The following is a 22240-nucleotide window of genomic DNA, read 5'->3' as shown; positions in this document are numbered from 1 at the left end:
CCTTTCCTTTCCTTTCCTTTCCTTTCCTTTCCTTTCCTTTCCTTTCCTTTCCTTTCCTTTCCTTTCCTTTCCTTTCCTTTCCTTTCAAATTAAGTACTTACTATGTGCTGGGCACTCTGCTAAACACTGGGGATATAAAAAAAAGCAAAAGACAGTCCCTGCTGAACTCCTGGAACTCAAAGTCTAAGTGGGAGATAACACACAAACAAATATGCACAAATAAAATATAAACAGGATAAACTGCAGATAATCTTAGAGGGAAGGCACCAAGATTAAGGAGGATTGGGAAAGTCTTTTTATAGATGGTGAGTACTTTTTTAGAAAAAAAGAGAGGAAAAGAAGTAAAATCATCCAATACCATGAACACATTTGCATCTGACAGTACTATTCTATCCCACTACAATTAATCTTCCTGGCTCTATCAATGTTATATAAAATGCCCATCTATAGATATCTAAATTAATAGGTAAAGCTATTGATCACCTCAAAACTTTTCTTCACTGACTGTAGGTTTCTAAGTACACCATCATGATATCTATAAATAGAGAGAATTATATCTCTTCTTTGCTGATATCTGTACCTTTGATTTTGTTCTATTTATAGACCATTATTTCTAGAACTATATCAAATAATAGTGGGAAGAGGGGACGTCCTTGCTTTAGCCCGTGGTCTACTGGGAAAGCTTAAAATGTTTCTCCATTGTAAATAATGCAAGCTATTAGTTTTCAATAAATGTTTTTGCTAATATTAAAGAAGGGTCCTTATGGATCTGTGCTTTTGGGGTTTGTAACATATATGAATACTATTTTTTCCCAGAGGCTTTTTGTGTATCTGTTGACATAATCGTATGGTTTTTGTTATTTTTTTGTTTCTATGATTAGGAAAGCAATTTCAAGAGCCTCCTTCTGTAATTCTTTCCAAAGTCCTTTAAATTCGACTCATTGGATGACATTGTATCTAACGTTAGCTTTCTTCTTCTCTACAGTCATGGAACCCGCTGTGCAGGGGAAGTATCAGCAGCAGCCAACAACAACATCTGTGGGGTTGGAGTGGCTTATAATTCCAAGGTTGCAGGTATGCTGCTCCCATACTAAAGAACTGCTCATTCTCTCATGGAAAATCTATACAGTGACATACATTACTCTTCACATTCTGCCCAGGAGTAATGTCCTGGAAATAATTTGCATTGATTATCAACCTATTTCCCACTCCTTACTTTTTCACTAGGTTCTAGTATAAATCTATTTTTTATGAAATGCACTTTGGGTGAAGGAAATCCAGGATATGTATAGCATGAGTAACAAGGAACAGAAAGAAAATTTAAGAAATGATAACCTGTAGGGTAACATTTTAAAAATTGTCATAAACTCAGGTTGTTGAATATATAGAGATTTTTACAGATCACATACAAAAATCCAAGTTAACTTCCAAACTAGACCACACTTCTGAACTTAGCCCTCAGGAAAATGGTAAAATTCACTTGACAGTAGTTTGCTATATCAGAGTAGAGACCACAAGCTCATTAGAATCCATTTTTAAGTCCCAGTAGTCAATCTGCATTACCTCTTCCCAGGGACTTGGGAACTTGTGGCTGAAGGCGGGATGATAAAAGCAATGCTGCTGCTTAAGAAAATGAGAAACACTAATCAAGCTTTTTCTAGGAAAGGAAAGGAGAGGAAAGGAAAGGAGAGGAGAGGAGAGGAGAGGAGAGGAGAGGAGAGGAGAGGAGAGGAGAGGAGAGGAGAGGAGAGGAGAGGAAAGGAAAAAAGAAAGAAAGGAAGGAAGGAAGAGGGAAGGAAGGAAGGAAGGAGGGAGTGAGGGAGGAAGGAGGAAAAAGGAAAGAAGGAAGGAAAGAAAAAGTATCTATGAGCCCATGAGAAAAGTTTGACTCTTAGTTCATTCTAAGTTTGCTTGAAGTTCATTCCTAATTTATTCAGGCTGAGTCACCAACCCCAGTGCTCCACTTTCATGATTTTTTTTGTAATAACAGTCTTGGCAGTTCTTCCCTAGAGACTTAGTGAGACCATAACCATGTTCAGTGCTTACACTTGCATTCCCAGATTGCTAAATAAAGCAGTAACCTCCCATATAAATCCTGCCACTAACTATATCACACACTTGCTGTCACTAGATGTTAAGACACTTGACAGAACTTGGTGATGAATTTCAGAGGGATATATCAGTAGGTTTCTAAAAAGCAAACAGCTGGAAGTTTTGCTCTTTGGGTCTTAGTACTCTTGGTGTTTTGTGTATTCATAGTGCTGGTAAGAAAATGTTGACAACAATAATGAGATCGGGGATGGGAAAGAATATCCCCAGATTAATATTTTATACTCCAGGTTTGTATTTTATACTCCAGGTTTGTACCTAGGATAGTGGTTGAGAATAAGCTCGGTCTATGCAACCATGGGAGAAGTGAATAGGACAAAAAGATGGGAGTGTCATACAAACTCACTTTCCACTATGATGGCCATCCTCCACACAGTTTTTGAAGCTTCTGAGCAGTCAAGGGAGCCAGGTGTGTGAGTGGACAGATGACTTCCTCAGGGTTTTGAGACCCACCTGTCAGAAAAGGAAAAAGACCTCTAGGCAACTCTTTGATTTCTGTCTGAATTATTTTTCTTCTCTCACTATTGAAAATCCCTTCCTCTCAACCACTCACACTAGCCACTTTTGTCTCATGTTCAGCACCATGATTCATGGTTTGTACCTGGACCAATAAAGTAAACCCATAGCCTAGAAGCACCCAATTTTCTTCCCAATTTGGAGAGCACGTCTCCTAGTTTCTATGCTCAAAAAAATTAAGGACCTTATCCAAAATCCTTCACTTGTACAGTATTGCTTTTAACACTTTCAAATACTTGCAAGTCTCATTTTGCTCCCATCTACTAAGGCAAGTAATATTATCCCCTTTGACAAGTAAAGAAACTGAGGCACGCAGTGGTTGAGTGATTTTGCCCACCTCATGAGTTAGTAGCTGAGATAGAGCTAGAACCCATATGTAAGAGGAAATGAGGTATAGTGAGAAGAGCCCTAGATTTAAGGTGAGAGGACCTGGATTTAAATCCCAATCCTTCTGCCTATAAAACTTTAGAGAACTTTTTAAACCTCTTTGTGTCTCAGTTACCTCATCTGTAAAATAGGGAAGTTGTACTAGATGGCTTCTGAGGTCTGTCTACCTCTAAGTGCCATAGGCTGGGTCAAAAGCCTGGCTTGTCTCCCTGTGTGACGGGGATAAAGCACTTAACCTCCTTGGCTTTAGGTACTTCCTCAGTCAAATAAGAGGATTGAGCTAGAGCCCTTCTGAGCACATCATACCATCTTGCTGGCCTGTCAGTTTGATATCAAGCTATCATTCATGTTGTTTCTACTCCATCTGTTGCATGGGAAAACTCTCATCCTGGGCCTCTAACCTTAAATCCTTCTTCTCATAGCCAAGCAGCCTTTGTAGAATCTTTCCTCTTTTAAAAAAAATTGGATCAAATGAGATCATAACCTCCACTTAAACAGGTTCAGGCACTCCTAGTTGAAGATGGATGAACCCCAGAAGCTTTAAATTACAGTTCCTCGTTCTGGTCAGCAATTTTAAAAAGCTAGCTCTGCCTTGTAGTAGCTCTTTAGAGAGGAGTCTATGCTTGCATGAACTACCAAACAACTTCTTCAAAAATCCCTTTTTTCTAACCAGAAGCCATTCTGCAGATAGATTAGCAGTCTATAGCCCCACCCAGTGGCCAGGAGAGACCACAAGAAGTCCATCAAAGCTTTAGAGGAAGCTAGAGACCTCCTTAGCCCATGTCCTATTCACAACTAGAGAGGATGCTAAGATAGGGCCAACAGTTCCCACTCTTTTAATCCACAGCCTCATCAAGTTCAAAGTTGGAAAAACTTAGAGAAGACGCAGAATATGAAAGGGAAATTATGAATTGATTATAAAATAGGGAGCCTGACCCATCCCTAAAAAAGGGTAAAAGGCAAAAAAGTTCAGAGGAAAGAACATTGGGCCTGGAGTCAGATAACCTTGATTCAATCCCAGTCCGGCCACTTATCCTCTGTGGAACCTTCAGCATGTCACTTAACCCTCAAAGCCTCAGTTTTCTTATCTGTAAAATGGAGGAGTAGATTCCATGATCTCTAATGTCCCTTTAAGCTCTAAATATATGAACTTATGATTATAAAACGGGGCTGAAGGAATCAAGTGGTTAGCCTTGAGTAAGAAAAACTGAGAAGTTAATTATTACTGACTCTAAAGTATATATAAAAAAGAAATTTATGACAAATCGTTACCAAGTGTTTCCATTTCTATTTCCACCATAGAGAGAACAAATAGAAAGGGATCTCTAAGGAAGGATTCATGTCAGAAATGTCTTACTGGATGAAAAAGATTATGGAAAATACTAGAACAAAATTGTCGATGGTTGCTGAATTCTCTCCTAAAAAGAACATCAAAATGAAAATAGATAGAAATTAGCTGTGGTTTTGTCTCCAGTTAGGATTCTCTGCTTCTCTGAGTCTAGTAAGCCCAGTACCTTATAGTTAATAGGTGATTCTAGCTGACTTGTTTTTGAGAGACATCCATGTCAATAAAGTGCTGAGCTTAGAGTAAAGAACACCTGGGTTGGAATCTCATCTCAGGTGCCAAAGAGCCATGTGACCCTAGGCAGGTAGATGTCTTATAATCCTGAGCTTTAGTTTCCTGATCTGTGAAATGAGAATAAAATCTGAAGCACAAGGATATCCCAACGACCAAATGAGATCGTGTAAGATAAGGTGCTTTGTGTGTCTGTAAACATCAGTTATTATTATTATGACAAGATTAGCTTCAATACTCTGAGCATCCGTCATCTCATCCATCTGTGACTGGTACCCTACCAGTGCAGGTCACAAATTCTGTATTCCTTAGGAGATGGTTTTGTGAGTTGTGAACCTTCTGGTGACAAGCCTATTTGAACTTTGCCCATCCAGTCCGAATGACCCCTCCTTGCCTTTGAAAACCTAGAATTACCAAGAACCACCTGCCGATAAGGCATGAGAGTAGGATTTTAGTGGAGGAAATAATTTGCGCTTGTCAAATCCAATTAGAAAAAAACACCTAGAAAATATAAATGTCATAATTAGAACTTGATCACATTTAATTTGGTCAGAACAGCTGGAATATCTCTAGCCCTGCCTCTGTCCTAATTAGCTGTGGGACTATAGACAAGTACTTTTCCCTTCTTTGGATCTGTTTCTCCATCTGTAAAATGGGGCAGGTAGAGTCAATGATTTCTAAGACTCCTCTAGTGCAAATCATCTATCACTCTATAATGAGCCATTAGGCAGATTCATCTGAATTTTTTTATTTTATTTTTAATCTATAGAATAAAACAAGCATTTCATGACAGTACAATAAAAAAGATGATTACACATGAAATTTCAAATCTACTATGCACGACGTGCTATTCCTTTCAAAAATACAATAAAATTATCATGTAAATTTTTTTTATTTTTTTCTTCCCACCCCCCCATCCCAGCCTAGAGATGGCTACCATTAGACACAAATAGGTATATATGTGTAAAATTATTCTATACATACTTGTATCTATCAGTTCTTTCTATGGATGCAGATAATATCTGTCTTCATATGTGCTTTATAGTTAATTTGGATATTTATAATAGACAAAATAACTTATTCACTCAAAATCAGTCTTAAAACAATATTGCTGTTACTACATACAACATTCTCTTGGTTCTACTCATTTCACTCTTCATTATTTCACACAAGTCTTTCCATGTTTTTCTAAAATCATTGAGCTCATCATTTCTTACAGCAAAGCAGAATTGCATCACAATCATATACCACAACCTGTCCAGCCATTCCCCAATTGATGGGCATTCCCGCAATTTCCAGTTCTTTGCCACCACAAAGAGCTGCTATAAACATTTTAGAACATATAGGTTCTTTTCCTTTTTCCATAATCATCTTTGGAAATAGACCAAGTAGTGGTATTGCTGGGTCAAGGGGTATAGGTAGTTTAATAACTTCTTGGGCATAATTCCAGATTGCTCTCCAAAATGATTGAATCATTTCACAATTCCACAAACAATGAATTAGTGTCCCAATTTTTCCACATCCCCTTCAACATTTGTCACTTTCCCCTTCAATCATTTCAGCCAATCTGTTAGGTGTAAAATGATATCTTAAGATTGTTTTGATCTGCATTCCTCTAATCAATAATGATTTAAAGCATTTTATATGACTATAAATTATTTAGATTTCTTCATCGGAAAACTGCTTGTTCTTATTCTTTGCCCATTCATCAATTGGGGAATGACTCACATTCTTATAGATTTGACAAAGTTCTAATTACTATTTGTGAATTTCCCTCCATCTTATTTTTACTCACTATTTTCCTTCTCAGACTCTTTCTACCCTAGTCCTGTTACCTTTTCTTTCTTCCTTACCTTCTTATTCCTTATTTTACCCACACCTCTAAAATGCCCTCCCTTATTTTCTCCCCCACTCTCCTAATCTTATTCTGTATACCCTTTTAAAAATCTCTCTCCCACCCTCTCCCCCAGTGTTCTCACCTCTCTAGAAGTTCAGGAGACTTCTAAACCTCTTTAGTTTTTAAAAATAAAATGGTGAAAATTATTAATATACCTGCAGTCTCACAAGGTATTTGATGGATGCTGCAAATGCAAGCTTTTGGATGTGAATTGCCCAGCCTTCACTTTGCATGACAGAAACTGTACCTATGTGTGCAAAATGAAGCAATTATTTAGCAATAAGGTAAATTTCACTGCCAATTATGTGAGACCCACACAGTGCAGATGGGTGGTTACATTAGCTTGATCAGACAAGCTGTTCAGTGTCCAAGCTCAGATCATGGAGTTCAGGAAATGACAATAAGGCTTACTGTAAGGATATGTAGAAACAAGGAGAAATTAGTCATCTTTTGGATTATAAGGAAAATCACTGGAGTCCCTGATATAAACAGATATAACAGTTATGAAGTGTTTACAAAGCCCCAGCTTCTGGGACATGTATGTGAGGATTCTGGGGAATGTGGTGAGCCTCATCGGTCTTGGAATTCAAGGTAGTAGTCAGGACCCCATCCCATCAATGAATGAACCCAAAACTTTCCCCTCCCTTAAGAGAAAGACTATGAGACACCACATTCCACCCCAGGCATAAAGTGGAAAAATACTGATGTAACTACTTTTCTTTCACTCAGGCTAATTCCCACAAAGTTGGGGAGCACAGCCAAGAAAGCAACATGTCAGAAACTTTTTACCTGTTTTAAATGAAATATTCTCTAATGTAGCCTGGCTTGGGTTTCTGCAAAAAAAGGGTCAGTGTGGGAAGGTAGAATGTGGGGGAAACCGATTGCAGAAAAGGAAAACTTTAGAACAAAGCATATATCTACATCATAAAAACTGACTGTAAAGTGTTTTAAAGTTCACAAAGTGTTCTACATGCTTTATTTCATTGGTGCTTCATAACAACACTATGAAATAAGTGCCATGGTATTATTGTCCCCATTTTACAGATTAGGAAACAGAAACTCAATGAGATGAGATTAAGTCATTAACTCATGGACACACAACTAGTAAGTGTCAGGGGCAAAATGTGCATCTAGGACTTCTTGATTCCATGTCTAACATACCATCTGCTATACCATGCTGCTTTTCAGTTAGAAAATAGAGAAAATGGGTACAGGATTTGGGTCTTTTAAGGGCAATAACACAACTGGAGTCCCCCACAATGATACTTACTTGACAAATAGAGCCACCCCTTTTGCGTTGACTGGAAGAATTTGGCCCAGAGCATCTATTCTAGAGAGCTCAAGAAAGTCAGGATTTCCACAGAGAATGAGAAATGGGCCAGGCAGGGGCACATTAACATCTCTGCAGGCAGACAAAAGCAAATGGAAATTAAAGCTACAGTCTCTGATAACTAAATTAATTAAATGGAGGTTCATGCAAAGCTCCCACCTAAGAACTGACCTGGTCATCAGGCCTGCCTCAATGACAGTAGACAGTGGAATATAAATCCCAAAGAATACGTATTAAAGACAAGGGCACAGCTCTCCTTCCCTTGGCTTTCCTCTCTCACTGGAAGGACCACAGAATTTACCAGCTACCCTCCATACCCATGATCAGTAGAGATTACGGTGAACTATATATGCATATACATACAATACAAAAACTGTTTGGATCAGCCCATCCTCGCCGCAGAATGTGCTGTCTCACCCCAAAGTAATCTCATGTCTCATTCAATTAACACAAGCTTCAACTCTCAGAATTTAACAAGATTAAAGAAGCTTTTCTGCCAAGTTCCCTGGTACATATTTCTTCCTCCTTAGACACGGAAAAGGTGAAGAACAATTGTTGACAGTCTATGCACATGTCAGTCTTCTTCCCTCAGGCTTAAATTGGGTAAGATAGTAGCAGAAATTACTTCTAATTTAATTTAGCAGTGAGAAAAGGCCTATGAGAGAGGCAAGAAGGAAAAGAACAGGGAGCCATAAAAAAAAGATCTTGAAGCCGGGAAGACCTGGGTTCAAGACCTCACTTTGACTGATACTGGCCATGTCACCCTGACCAAATCACTGAACCTGTCAGTGCCATGGGTCTCTAGACCAGTGGGGTCAAAGTCAAGTAGAAATGAGCTCCACTAAACCATACATATGGATACCTGCAGGTTGCATATTGACTTAGAAAACCACATATTAACGTTATCTACATTCATTTTATTTTTACCTATTTTGTTAAATATTTCCCAATTACATTTCAATACGGTTCAGCCTATTCAGGAATTTTGCAGGCCATATGTTTGACACTTCTGTTCAAGATGACTCTGTAAGTTTTAGAAAGGGTGTTGAGCTGCCTGGAAGAGAGAATTTCCTCACCTGGGAGTTCCCTGCATCAATGAAATCCCTATTCTATTTACCAATATTTTCTCATTCAAGCTTCACAATTATTCTATGAAGTTAGGTGCTATAGGTTTATTAACCCCATTTAACAAAAGTGGAAACTGAGTCTCAGAGCAGTTAAATGACTTGTCCACTATCACACAGCTACTAAGAGTCAGAGGAAGGCTTTGAACTGCAGACAGCTCAGGCATTTGGCCCCTCTCTGTTTCAGTATCTCTTACAAAACCCAACACTGCCACTAAGAAATCAAGCTATTGGTTAGGTGGGCAAGACTATTTTTTGCAAATATTAACAATCTAACCCTTCAGAGGAAAATGGTCCTAAGAAGCATTGTCATGTGTGCAACAATATGGGAGCCCCCAGTGTCATGGAAAGTGCTAAAATTAGAGCATCTGGGCTTGAATCCCGGCTCTATTACTCTTTGTGTGACCTTAGCCAAGGCAATGAACCTCCCTGAGCAAACCTCCCCAGAAACAAAAGGAGAGGGGTTTGGAATAGGTCATTCAGCTAACTAGCTGGCACCTATTAAGTGCTTGCTTTGTGCCCATCAATTTGAGATACTCCAAGTTCCCATCTAGCTTTAAACATGGTGGTCTTAAGCCATTCTATTCTCTCTATCAATAGAGTCCACTGGGACAAAATGAAGGTCATTGACCCAAGGGAGATATTTTTGAATCAATAGAGCTTTCCAGGATCTTCTTGCCATAGCAATAGGAATATGGCTACATGCTCCAGAAATTTACTCTGCCACATCTGGACAACTTTTTGTGGGTTTGGGCGGTCCAGACTTGGGATTTCATTGGTTTAGAGAAATGTTCCAGTTGTGGAAACTCCCTTCATAGATGCAGAGCAACAACTCATCTCTAACTTAAAGTTTTGGAGGGGGGGGTGTGGCGAGGAGGATGAGAAGTTAGATGACTTGCCCATGATCACGCAGCTAGTATGTGTCAGAAGTAGGATTTGAAGCCAGATTGCCCTGACTCCAGAAGCACTCCATCTGCTTTGTCAAGGTGCCCCTCTTTTAATAATACATTAAGAACAAAATAAAAGCCGGAAGGCCAAAGACAGCTGAGACAAAAATGAAAGATTTTGATTACTTCTCTTGCTGTAAAACAAATCATAAAACTGAGATTATGGGCTGTACAAATCAAAGAGTAAGCTAATTCTGAATGAAAATCCTCCAAGAACAAAAAAAAATTTAAACTGAAAATTGGATGTCTGCCTTTTCCCAGAAAAAAAAAATTGAATACCATTATTCATGTATTAGAGGTGACTAGTCATTCTCTCTCTGTCTCTCTCTCTCTCTCTTCTCTCTCCCCCTCCCCTCCTCTCTCCTTCTCCCTCTCCCTCTACCTCTCTCTCTATCTCTCTCTCCCTCTTTCTTGAGGCAGTACCTATCCTGACTCCAAAGCTTCTTGCTTTTGTCTGCCTGCAAGAATGACTAGAATAACCAGTTTATGGTTGCTCTCTGTTCCTCTAATTTCTCTAAAACAAGGGTTCTTAACCTGGGATCCATGAACTTGGGTTTTTTAACTATTTTAGTATTTTGATAAATATATTCCAATATCACTGGTTCCTTTTATAATCTTATGCATTTAAAAATGCTATTCTGAGAAAAGGTCCATAGGCTTCACCAGGCTTACAGAGGTATACATGACACACAGAAGAGTTAGATGGAATAGCAACTTAAAAAACAGATAAAACTTTTGAGAGAGAGAATAATAGAGTTCCATGTCAATTCCTGCAATTTCCTATCCCCTGTTTAAAGTACTTCATAGCTCTCAATTAAATAAATTGATATACACATAGAAAAAAATGAAGTTTGTGAGATGATGTCCCTTAATAAAATGAGGAAAAGGAAGTGACTGTAGGATATGTGTGTTGCTATGGGGTTCCCTATAGCCTTACAATTCCCAGTCAAAATACCCAGGTCTCTTTTCACTACCCTCTTTTCACCATCCTGGGAGCTCCCAGAATCCAGAGTCCCTACGGGGACATGAACACTAGGCTTCCTTTACCCCTCTCATTCCCCTGCTCTCCAATAACAGCACACCAAAACTCTTAGGTATTTAAATGAGGTTTACTATATCATAGACCTAAAGATTAGCATCTTGCAAATAGTAGGGGCTTAATAAGTATATGTTGAACTGAACTGAATTTAAAGTTGCAAGGAATCTCAGAAATCATCTCATCCGAGACTCAAAGAGGGAAAATGAATTGTTCCAGGTCACAGGGAACATGGAGCAGGAAAAAAGATTCAAACCAAGATCTCTAATTCCAAACCCAGCTTTCTGCTACATCCTAACTCACCAGCATGACAGGAGAAAACACTAAGGCAATGGGCTGAGAGGAAAAGTAGGGTAACTACCCACCTCTGATATCTACTAGATGCGTGTGATCCTGGGCACATCATCATATTTTCTGAGCCTCCGGTCCTCATCTGTGAGAGAGACGGGGAGAGAGAGGGAGGGAGGGAGAAAGAGGAAAAGAAGGAAGGGGAGGGACAGAGAGATAGAGCGACAAAGACAGAGATAGAGACAGAGACAGAGAGAGGAGGGGAATTGAGCTACGTAGCTTCTAAGATTCACACACACACACACACACACACACACACACACACACACCAATTCTAAATCTATAATGATATAATTAATGGAAATGTTAATAGTTCAGTTAACCAAGGTTCTTTGTCCTCTAGTATCTCTGAGAAAGTCCTAGAATTATGAACATTACAACCACAACTCTGAAACCAGACTATCTCCACACAATGATCTGTTTGCTTTTAAGTCTTACCACTACAATGTTTTCACTGCTGATAAAAATCTACAGGAATACGCATGCTGGATCAACCATTTATGACGGATATCATTGAGGCCTCCTCCATCAGTCACATGCCTCAAGTAATAGACATATACAGTGCCAGCTGGGGCCCAACGGATAATGGGAAGACTGTGGATGGACCCAGAGAACTAACTCTCCAGGCAATGGCAGATGGTGTGAACAAGGTAAAATTCTTCTGAGCATCTCAGGCTATTCACTCTGACACAATCATCTTCATACATTCTATGTAGCATTGATTGTTGATTTTTTTAAGTCAAAGATAAAGCTCTTAGTTTTTAGTTTGGAGGGTAAAAATCATTCTAATATGGGCAGGGAGGGAAGATTTTTACAAAGTGCTGAACATGTATTAACAGTGCTCATCTAGCATATCAGTATGGGTTCAATTTATTTTTTTAATCGGATTTGTCATTTCATCTGTGGAGGGAACTCCCAGTAAGGAAATTTGATCCACCAATGTAAATTAGTACCTATTTGTCTGTGGGGGGTTGAGGAGTTAAATGATTTGAGCAGAGTCACACAACCAGTATATGAAAGAAGTAGGACCTGAATTCAGTTTTTCCTAACTCTGAAGCCAAATCTCTATCCACTGTGCAACAGCTTCCTCAGAAAAGTTTAAATCTACCCAAAGCCATTCCATGTGATAACCACTAAAAAAAAAAAAAAAAAGATGCAAATACTTCAATACTCTGATGGACCTGTCAGTTCACTGATATGGCTATTTCCTCCAATAATGCAAATCACAACGCATCCATGCCTGCCTGTACGACTCTTGTCTGTGTCCTTCCACATGTCCACCACAGGGAGCCCCTCTATTCTGATACTTCATTTTGGCATGGAGGTAAGCCTAGGTTTTCAAAGGCTATATGCAAGGAGTGCAAGTTCTGGTAGGTTCTACCTTGATGACTATGGTATGGCTTGCATATGGTCTTGGGAATACACTATCAGTCACATACTAGTGCCAGAGGTTCCCAAACTAATTTGGCCTAACCATCCCCTTTTCAAAAATAAAAAATACTCAGCACCAAACCCCCCCTCCCAGGAAATTTACTTTTTTTAACCCTTTAATGATTTTTATTTGTGTCATTTCAAAAAATTTAATTTTTAAATGGCACATCCTAAATTTAATAATTTATTATAAATTCGTGGGTTTTTTCCTGCATTGAAATTCTGATGATGCAATATTGTGTCATGTCACCATATAGTACTATATAGTAAACAAGTCATTACATGCATATATTCCCACCAATGCATGCTGGACTTCCCAAAAACATGAGACACACTTGCCTGCCAACACTTGGTTGCTAAGACCTGTTGCTGGACTTACCACTGATCGGTCATAACCTGCATTTCATATGTTTATTTGGAAAATAATGTAATCGCTATGACTGTGACTCTGTTACACAACAGATGAAACATGTATGAACAGTTTTTCAAAATTTTCTTATCTTCTCTTCTTTCCTCACGCTTCTACCACCCCCTTATTTTTATTCAATGCCTGACAGTTGCACCCAAGGCTACTACCGCCTTCCCTGAATCATTCCAGTACCCCCCAAAGGGTGCGATTGCCAAAAACCCATGGACTAATCTCTTGATGACAAGTTCTTTGGCAATGGCAACCCATGAAAAAAAATAGGACAAGGCTATGAATTATAAGATAATTCTATAAGTAGGAACAATCTCTACCACCAGCGTCCTACATTGATGCCTTATCATAATGTGGAAGCAGTCAAGTTGCCCCAAACTACATTTCCCTAAATTCATGGCAACGAAGCTCTAGTAGCTCCTCCTTAGCTGGAAAGCCTAGTGACAGGTTGCATGTCTGTCTTCTGAGAACCAGTCTAGCTAATATCAGAAAGCCTCATCACCATGTTAACCAAAGGGTGATGTATCTTTCTGCCACAACAGGTCTCAAATACCAGCTATTTGGTTGTAGAAGAGTTTCAATCTTCCATAAGGGAGGTAGTACCTATCCTGACAAAATCAGGTATTCAATTAAGGGATACCTGGCAACCCACCTGTCACATGTACTCATTTTGGACATGTCTTATTTTCTTCCTATCAATCAATTAATTAACAAACATTTAAGTGCCTACTATGTGCTTTGTCACTGTCTAGCCAAAGATACAAATGAATCAGGCTCTGCTTTCAGGGAGCTCATATTCTATCAGGACACAATGTGTACTACAACTCTAAGTATATGCAAAATACATACAAAATCGATGCAAAAAAAATTCAAAGCCCATGTTTCTCCCTCTCCCATCTTCTTCCTCCTTTCTTTCTTCCCTCATCCAAAATCTAATGCAGGAGGCACAAAGTGCTGGCATTTCTCCTCTTGCTGCTGTTGGCAGGTTAGGCTTTGACACATTGATGAGATGAGACACTTCTGAGGAGGGGTACTGTTTCACCTTGAGCTTGTCTCTAGGAAAAATAATAAATCTATTGGAGTGCAGCCGAGAGAGAGAGAGAGAGAGAGAGAGAGAGCATCCCAGCCTGACATAATGTCTTTGGTGCCAAGACATCATCCCCCACTGGGACCAAGACTAGGGGTACATATGACAATTGTCTCTGCACATCTCATGTGCTCTTTTAAGTGTCACTTTATTAGCTACCAAAATCCAAAGAGCCAAAAGAATTCAGAGGGAAGTTAGAAACTCTGGGATATTTGTGTGTCTATTTATGGAACTAAGAGTGAAGAATCCAGAAGAAGAAAGTTAGAGGAAGGAATTATATGGAAAACTGCACCAAAAAAAGGATCAACTCTGAGCTAAATTTGTCATGTTAGTCACTATATGTATGATGTTAAATAAGTCACCTTACCTCTATGGGTTTCAATCTATGTGTAGAATGAAGTGTCTGAATGATGGTACAGAGGGGAAACAATGCTGAAATTGGAATCAGATAGATTGAATCTTAGTTTGAGTACACTTACTACCTGCGTGACCTTGGATAAGTTTCTTAATTTTCATGACTCTCGGCATCCTCATCTGTAAAATGAGAGAGTTGGACTAGATGACCTCTAAGGTCCATTCTGGGTCTAAAGATTCTATGGTTCTTTAAAAGGAATTGAGTGGATGGGGAGCCCTTCTGGAAAGAGTATCATTGCTTTCTCCATAACATAAAATAGACCAAGGAAAACAAATTGGACAGGGGTTGGGGACAGACTTAGAAAAGGCAAAAGATGAGGAAGGTTAAGGTGTGGCACAATGATATTTTAAATGTTTTTAATTATTTAAATTTTGTGCTTACTCTTTCTAGTTTATAGGATTGTAGAAGCATGTTGTCTTAGAATCCAATGCGTTTTTTAAAAATAGTATGATTATAGTTACAGAGGCATTTTGACATAGTAGAAAAAGTGTTGAATATAGAGTGAGGGAGATCTGCCTTTTATACTTACTAGCTAAATAATTCTAGGCAGGTGACAACCTCTCTGTGCCTCTAGCAATCCCCTAGGACTCATATACTGTCTTGAATAAGTTATTTTCTGCAATGGTAGAGAGAATTCCCATACTAGGAATCACTAATACTAAAGAAATCATAAATTCTTCTTATATTAATATATGGTGAGAATTACTCTTAGTTGAACAGTAATAATATATCAACGAATGAATAAATTTAAAGCATTTATTAAACACTTAACTATATGCAAAGCAATGTATAAAACACTAAGAATAAGAATACAAAGTCAAAACAGTCAAAAGACTTACTTTCTAATGGGGGAGAGAATATGTATACATAAAGGAATGTGCATAACATATGCAAGATGAATATAGTGGTCATGAGAGAAAGGGCAGTAGCAGCCAGGGGAACTTCATGCAGAAGTTGACAATTGAGCTGAGTTTTGAAGGAAACCAGGTATTCCAAGAGGTGAGGAGGGTGAGCATTCTAAGCATGAATGACACCCAATACAAAGGCACAAAGATGAGAGAGCTAGAATATCACATGTGAGGATCAGTGAGTAGGTCAATACGGCTGGATCAGGAGTATGAAGAGGAGAATAACATCAAAAAAGAGTAGAAATGTAGGAAGGGGCCAGATTCTGAGGACTTCTACACATCAAACAGGGAAGTTTATATTTGATCCTAGAAGTAGTACAGAACTTCTAGAGTTTGTTGAACAGGGAAATGACATTGACCAGACCTGGGTTTTCAGATAATTACTTTTGGCAGCTATGTAGAGAATGCATTGGAGAGGGAAAAGGCTTGAAGTAGGAAGACCAATTAGGAGACTAGTGGTTCGGGTAAAAGGTAATATAAGCCTGAATTAGAGTTATTCCTGTATGAGTGGAGAGGGTGTGTGTGTATATGTGTGTATGTATGTGTGTGTGTGTATACATATATATATACACACATATATATATACACACACAGAGACACATATATGCACAGATATACACACATATATGTCAATATATACATACATTCACAAGAGATTTTGTAGAGATGAAAGTAACAAGATTTAGCAACCAGCTGGATTTGCATGGTAAGAATGAAGAGTTGAGGATGACGCCCAGATTTTTCATTCAGGTGATTGGGAGAATGGTGAAGCTTTTGCTAGTGATAGAGAAGTATGAAAGAGGGGTGGGAATGGGGAAGAAGGTGATGAGTTCTGTTTTAGACCTGTTGATTTTAAGACATGTGTGCGACAGCCAGATAGAAATGTCTAGTAAGCAACCGCTGATGTGGAACTGGTGCTCAGGAGAAAGACTAGAGCTGAATATATAGATCTGGAAATCATCTGCATAGTGAAGATATTGAACCCAAGGGTGGCTGATGAGATCACATGAAAGAGTATAGAGAGAAAAGAGAAAAGGGTCCAGTACATATCCTCAATTTGTATAAACAAATTTGTATAAACAAAATGTGAATGAGTGAATGCAAAACACTGTTCTCAACATTGATATGCACTCCCACTTTGGTGGCTACTTTAATTGAGCATATTGGTCTATACCAACTGAGAACACCTGAACTATTATTCTTTCTGTAGTCATTAAATAGATTTCAATTGTAGGTATCTAGGAATAATGCAAGAGAACTGTTCAGTTATATGTAATCATTGATACAGCACCATGGCATGATAGTTGGGGCACTGGACTTGAAATCAGAAAGACCTGAGTTCAAATCTCAATATAGACACTTACTGTTTGTATGATGATGAACAAGTCATTTAACTTCTCTCTGCCTCAGTTTTCTCATCTACAAAATAAGGACTTTGGACTCCTTAGCCTCTAAAGCTATGATTCTTTAGCTCATGTGGGTGGATCAATAATTCTAGACCTGATGATCTTTTGTATCAAATACAAGGCACTAGAAAAATATCCCTTTGAGAATGGATTATGGCTCCATCCCATTACTTTGAATTAAAAGCAAGAAATCAACTGTTGAGACACTCTTGTATTCAGACTTTTCTTGGGTTAAATATTAAAATAAATGGTTGATCAGCCTGGGTTTAGCCGAGCCTTTCATTTTTCAGGCAATATCTTTGGTGAGGAGAGAATGAATACCTCAGCCCAACACAGTTGTTTCTTTGTCACTGATCAGCAGTATCACCACTGGAATCTTCATTATCAAAGAAGATTATGTGTCCACAGGTGCCAGCACCTGCAAAAGCCAATTAAAGGGCAAAATCCATGCCTATGAAGGAATGAGCTAATTGCATAGCAACACTTCAGCAACATCTCACTTCCAAATACTGCCGCCCTTTAAGGAGATAATCATAGCCTGATTAGCAGCTTATAGCAAACTCCCCTTCATTTGGTAATTGAGAGAGTAGCCTTAACATAGTCTTTAGGGCCTCTCCACTTACCTGTACCTTGCCTGTATAATTCTACAGAATCAGCATGGCAATCTCTTACCAGAAAATGAGATCTGCTCAGAGGGAAAGTGGCTAAATTAGCATTTGACAATGGCTGTTTGCCACCTCTCGGCTCCAATTAGATCACATCTCCTCCCTGTCATCCTCACAGGGTCAGCTGGGACTTTGCAGCCCTAGAATTGGAATAATACTACTCCTAAGAGTCTGCCTGCAAAGATAATAATAGTCCCCCTGTAATGATAATAATAGCTTACATTTATGTAAGGCTTAACAAATGTCTTTTCTACCCAGTTGCTCTGTCAGGGAAACATGGTGGGGCTCATTATCCCTCCATTACAATTGAGGGCTCAGAGAGGTTAGGTGATTTGTCCAAGGTCACACAGCAGCTACAGTGGTAGAGTTGGGACTTATCTCTAGATCTTCTCACTCAAAATTCCCTCTACCACAGAGTCACAGACTCTTAAGGTCAGAAGAGACCTTGACAGTCACCTATCCCTATTGAATATCATCTTTCTAGATTCAGCATGATGCTCTTCTCCCTTAGGTCTTTCTCATCCAACTATTGCCCAGAGCGTTAGCTCTCTATCCCTCCCAGCTTTGGGTCATGCACAAGTTTGATAAGCGTGTTATCTGTGCCTTTATCCATGTCATTTATAAAAATACTAAACAGCACAGATCCCAGGGGTACTCCAATAGCAGAAAATCCCAGAATTTGAGGGTGGTAAGGGACCCCAGCAGTCATTTAGTCCAACTCCAACCCAAAGGCAATCCCCACTATAACATGTATGACAGATATTATCCAGCCTGTGCTTGAAGATCTCTAAAGAGGGAGACCCACCACCTCTCTGGGCAGTCTATTATACTTTTGGTAAGCTCTCATTGTTGGGAACTTCTCTTCTGACATTAAGTGACTATAATCGACCTCAGCTAAAGCAATGCTTGGGAAGAGCTCTAGGCCTGAACCCTAAGTCCCCAAAATGGTTATGGAGAATAGAAACATACCTAGACTGGCCAACCCCGTAGTAAAGAGAACTAACCTTTATCTTCCTTTGAAAATAATGCAACTTGTCCCCATGCATAAAATATTTCTTTTTCAAGCTTAAAGAAAATTGAACCAGCAAATGCTGTTAGCTAAAATTTAAAACTAAAAGTTCAAAATTATGCTGTTGGCCCAGCAGGGGGTTTCTTTAATGGCACAAGGGATAACTTGGAGTCTGAAAGTTCAGATAAACAAATGCTTTACTCAGGAGATATATATCTTTCCATAGCCTTCTCATCTCAAGACAGTGACCCCCAACTAAAGAAAGCCCACAGGGAAGTCCCAATGCCAAAATCTGGCCATTCAATATTGGTTGAAAAAGGCCCACCATGTCTGAATCATAGCATCTTAGCTTATATCTGCTGGATTCTTAAAATAAATGTAATTTGATGATCTAGCTCAAATGTACATATGTATGTACAAATAACTTGAGATATATAAGCTATGTAAGAATCTCCTGACTCTTAAACCCAGCATTCTTTCCCTTAAATCCTCTTTGATTTGCATGAGGCCTGCTGAAGTATGGAGTCAAAGTGATTAAAAGACTTCTAAAGAAAATTTTAAAAACCCTGAGTTTAAAGATATCTGTTAATTTTTAAAACTCGCTTTATTGAGCTGGCAGTTTTTAATTAATTTTAAAACCTTTCATTGAAGTTGATTAAAGTTAGTCTATTTTAAAGCATTGTTTTTTTCAACTTTATTTTCTATTCAATAATTTTTAATGAACTCTGTTTCATTGCATCAATCTGTTCTCTATACTTTGTTCTCAGCCAGTTTCCATGTGCCAGCTGCAAATGGACAGGTATTTTTTTCAAATGGCAAAACAGCTCCTAGAAACCCTCAGAAAACAAGTTGTTCAGGATAACAGTTTTCTGAATTTCAAAGACTTTGTCCACCCTTTAACTTCAAATCACAATTCAATTATTTGAGGCTGAAAATGTTTTCAAAATGCATTAGACACTGCCTTGCATTCTTAAACAGAATATAATGAATGTTGCTTACCTTTTCCTTCATAACTCAAGGTCATCGTTATGAATACTAATCATTAAACTGCATTGGAACACATTGTGGTGCTGTATAATCTCAGAGGAGATGAGGTGTGAGCCACAGTGGGCAAGGGAGGAGGTGTGTTTTCCCCTACAGTAAATGACCATAGACCAATGTGCCTTTGAGATCTTATAACTGCTTTTTCGTCACTTTTCTGTCAGCTTGGTTGTCATCCAATATTCTCCATGTTGTCAGTGTGCCTGCTACTAAATAGGTCCTTTCTCCACTTCTAATTTTCTGTTTCTAATCCTCCAAGGGTTTAGAAACTAGCCAACCAAACATGTAAGAACTGTGTGTAAGATAATGGTAAATCGACTCTGAGCAAAGACCACAAGGGCTTTCCTATGAGTAAAGTACTTAACTTTTATTGCAAGGATTTTATGGGATCTTTTTTGGCTGTTCTAGGGTTTGAGGAATTGGTATGGGTTTTGCTTTTGCTTTTTCCTTTTTCCAGACTTTCAGATGTGTTCCAGATAGATGAGATGTTACTTTTTTTAACGAACTTTATAATAAAATTGTTCTTCACATTTGGGCACCTAACATGCTCCACTTTGCAGACGGACGGGTCCATTTTCAAGTGTGTCACTCTCTCAGTAAACCTTAGCATTTACCATTTCTTATGTGTGTAGAAGTCACCAGAGAGGAAATGAATACATGTAAAACACTGCACATTGAAAATTAAGCAAAGAAAGAGCTCTCTGTGCATATTAAAGGCAAGAGAATGGATTGAACAACTTAAAGTCTTTTTTTCTTACATTTCCATAGCTAGAAGAAAAGAAAAATGCATGTGAATATGTGCCTTGGGAATAAATTAAAGTTGGAAGTGAGAACTCCAGCTTGAAATGTTTTAAGTTATGTGCATACTAATTTTGACTGGGCAACACATTATCTTGTCAATGTCACTGAATCTGATTTTCAATTCTATAGCCCATAGTCACAAACCTAGACTGAGAAGATAATGTATTAATGCTTTCAGAATAGTGACAAGCTTATACCATTTAAAATCGAATCACATATCCCTTACAAACCTTAAAAAGAATTTAAGATGCTCTTCTTTTCATCTCAGTTTGTTCCTTATAGAATAGGAAGATTCCTTGTGAATAAATGATAAGAATGAAAATAGTTGGAATGGAGAAAGGGTCACAGAAAGTATATAAATGTGTTCTAAAGAGGAAAATTGCATTTATAGGAGGAAAAAATTTGGTAAAAAAACTTAAAGAATCTTCTGGAAGAAAAAGATGGATGTCTAATGCAATCAATAAATCAGAAATTATTTGAAGTGGCAAGGAGCTTAAAGGGCTGATTTTATTATGAAGAATGCAAAATTAACATTTCCAACATAGCAAAATAACATTCATTTTTATTGCTGGGGCAATTTGGCAAATACCTCAAAGGGAAAGCTCACTTATTGTATCCTTTCTCAGATATTATGGAGAATTAATTTGATCCATATTTTAATATGAAAGCAGGACCTTTGAATTCTTCTATTGCAAATGCAATAACATGCAGGTCAGGTATTGCCTTGAGGATTGTCATTTGAAAGATTTTCTCCTCCATTCTCCACACACACCCCCACTCTAATCTATCCTATATACATAAATTCATCTTCCCATTACATAGCTGTGATTATCTCACTTCCCTCCTCCCAAATCTTAAGTGACTTACAATTATGGGGATTAGGGCCAGACCTGTGACTATACAGAACTCCCAGATGAAGAAACTCCCTCTACCAATGCATTGTCTGCAACTTACAGTCTTAGGGAGTTTCCTAGAACATTGAGAAGCTAAACTTGCCCAAGGTCACACAGGGCATGTAGGTGGCTCAGTGGATAGAACACTGGGTTTGGAATCAGGAAGACTTGTCTTCCTGGGTTCAAATCTAACACTTAAGAGCTGTGTGACCATTGGCAAATCACTTAACCCTGTTTGCCTCAGTTTTCTCATCTGTAAAATGAGCTGGAGAAGGAAATGGCAAACCACTCCAGTATTTTTGCCAAGAAAACCCCAAATGAGGTCACAAAGAGTCAGACACTACTGAAAACAACTGGATAACAACAACAAGGTCATATAACCATTATGTTCCAGAACTTGAACCCAGATCCTGGTTTTGAAGCCAGCTCACTATCCCATCCTGCCTCACTATTACCTACTGAATTAAATTCACATTCTTCACCTGTAATTAAAGGCTTTTCATGTTCTGCCCTAACTGATCTTTCTTGACTGATTTCCTATTATCCTCTCTTCCTTGCCTTTCCGTCTCCCCTCCCCAACAAGTATCCAGGACCAGCCAAATCAGTGACTTTCTACTCCTCAAACCTGACCCATCCAAAAGGATGCTTTTGAACCATGGTCCTGGACAACACCCTCTACACCTCACACCTGCCTATTGGGATTCTTTAATGGGCCAGCAAAAAGTTACCTCCTGTAATAGGCTTTTCTTCATCTCACCAGCCAGATGCAATCTTCTGAGAATACTTTCTACCTCTCTGAGTTCTTGAGACCCTGAAGATACTTAGTACCTTTTTTATAGAACTTATAATGGAAGGAAGGAAGGAAGGAAGGAAGGAAGGAAGGAAGGAAGGAAGGA

General features: G+C 38.7%; 1 protein-coding gene across 1 annotated transcript in view; it reads left to right on the top strand.

Moving 5' to 3' along the window:
• PCSK2 (proprotein convertase subtilisin/kexin type 2) overlaps window positions 1-22240 on the top strand; it is a 311848-nt gene that overhangs the window by 245373 nt on the left and 44235 nt on the right. Inside the window, exons 7-8 of the mRNA XM_027840365.1 lie at window positions 986-1074; window positions 11745-11920. Coding sequence (XP_027696166.1) covers window positions 986-1074; window positions 11745-11920 — 265 coding nt within the window. The remainder of the gene's footprint in view (window positions 1-985; window positions 1075-11744; window positions 11921-22240) is intronic.

This window comes from Vombatus ursinus, unplaced genomic scaffold (assembly GCF_900497805.2).
Source record: "Vombatus ursinus unplaced genomic scaffold, bare-nosed wombat genome assembly UNPS02014841.1, whole genome shotgun sequence".
Lineage (NCBI taxonomy): Eukaryota > Metazoa > Chordata > Mammalia > Diprotodontia > Vombatidae > Vombatus > Vombatus ursinus.
This window is presented reverse-complemented; position numbering and strand designations above follow the sequence as displayed.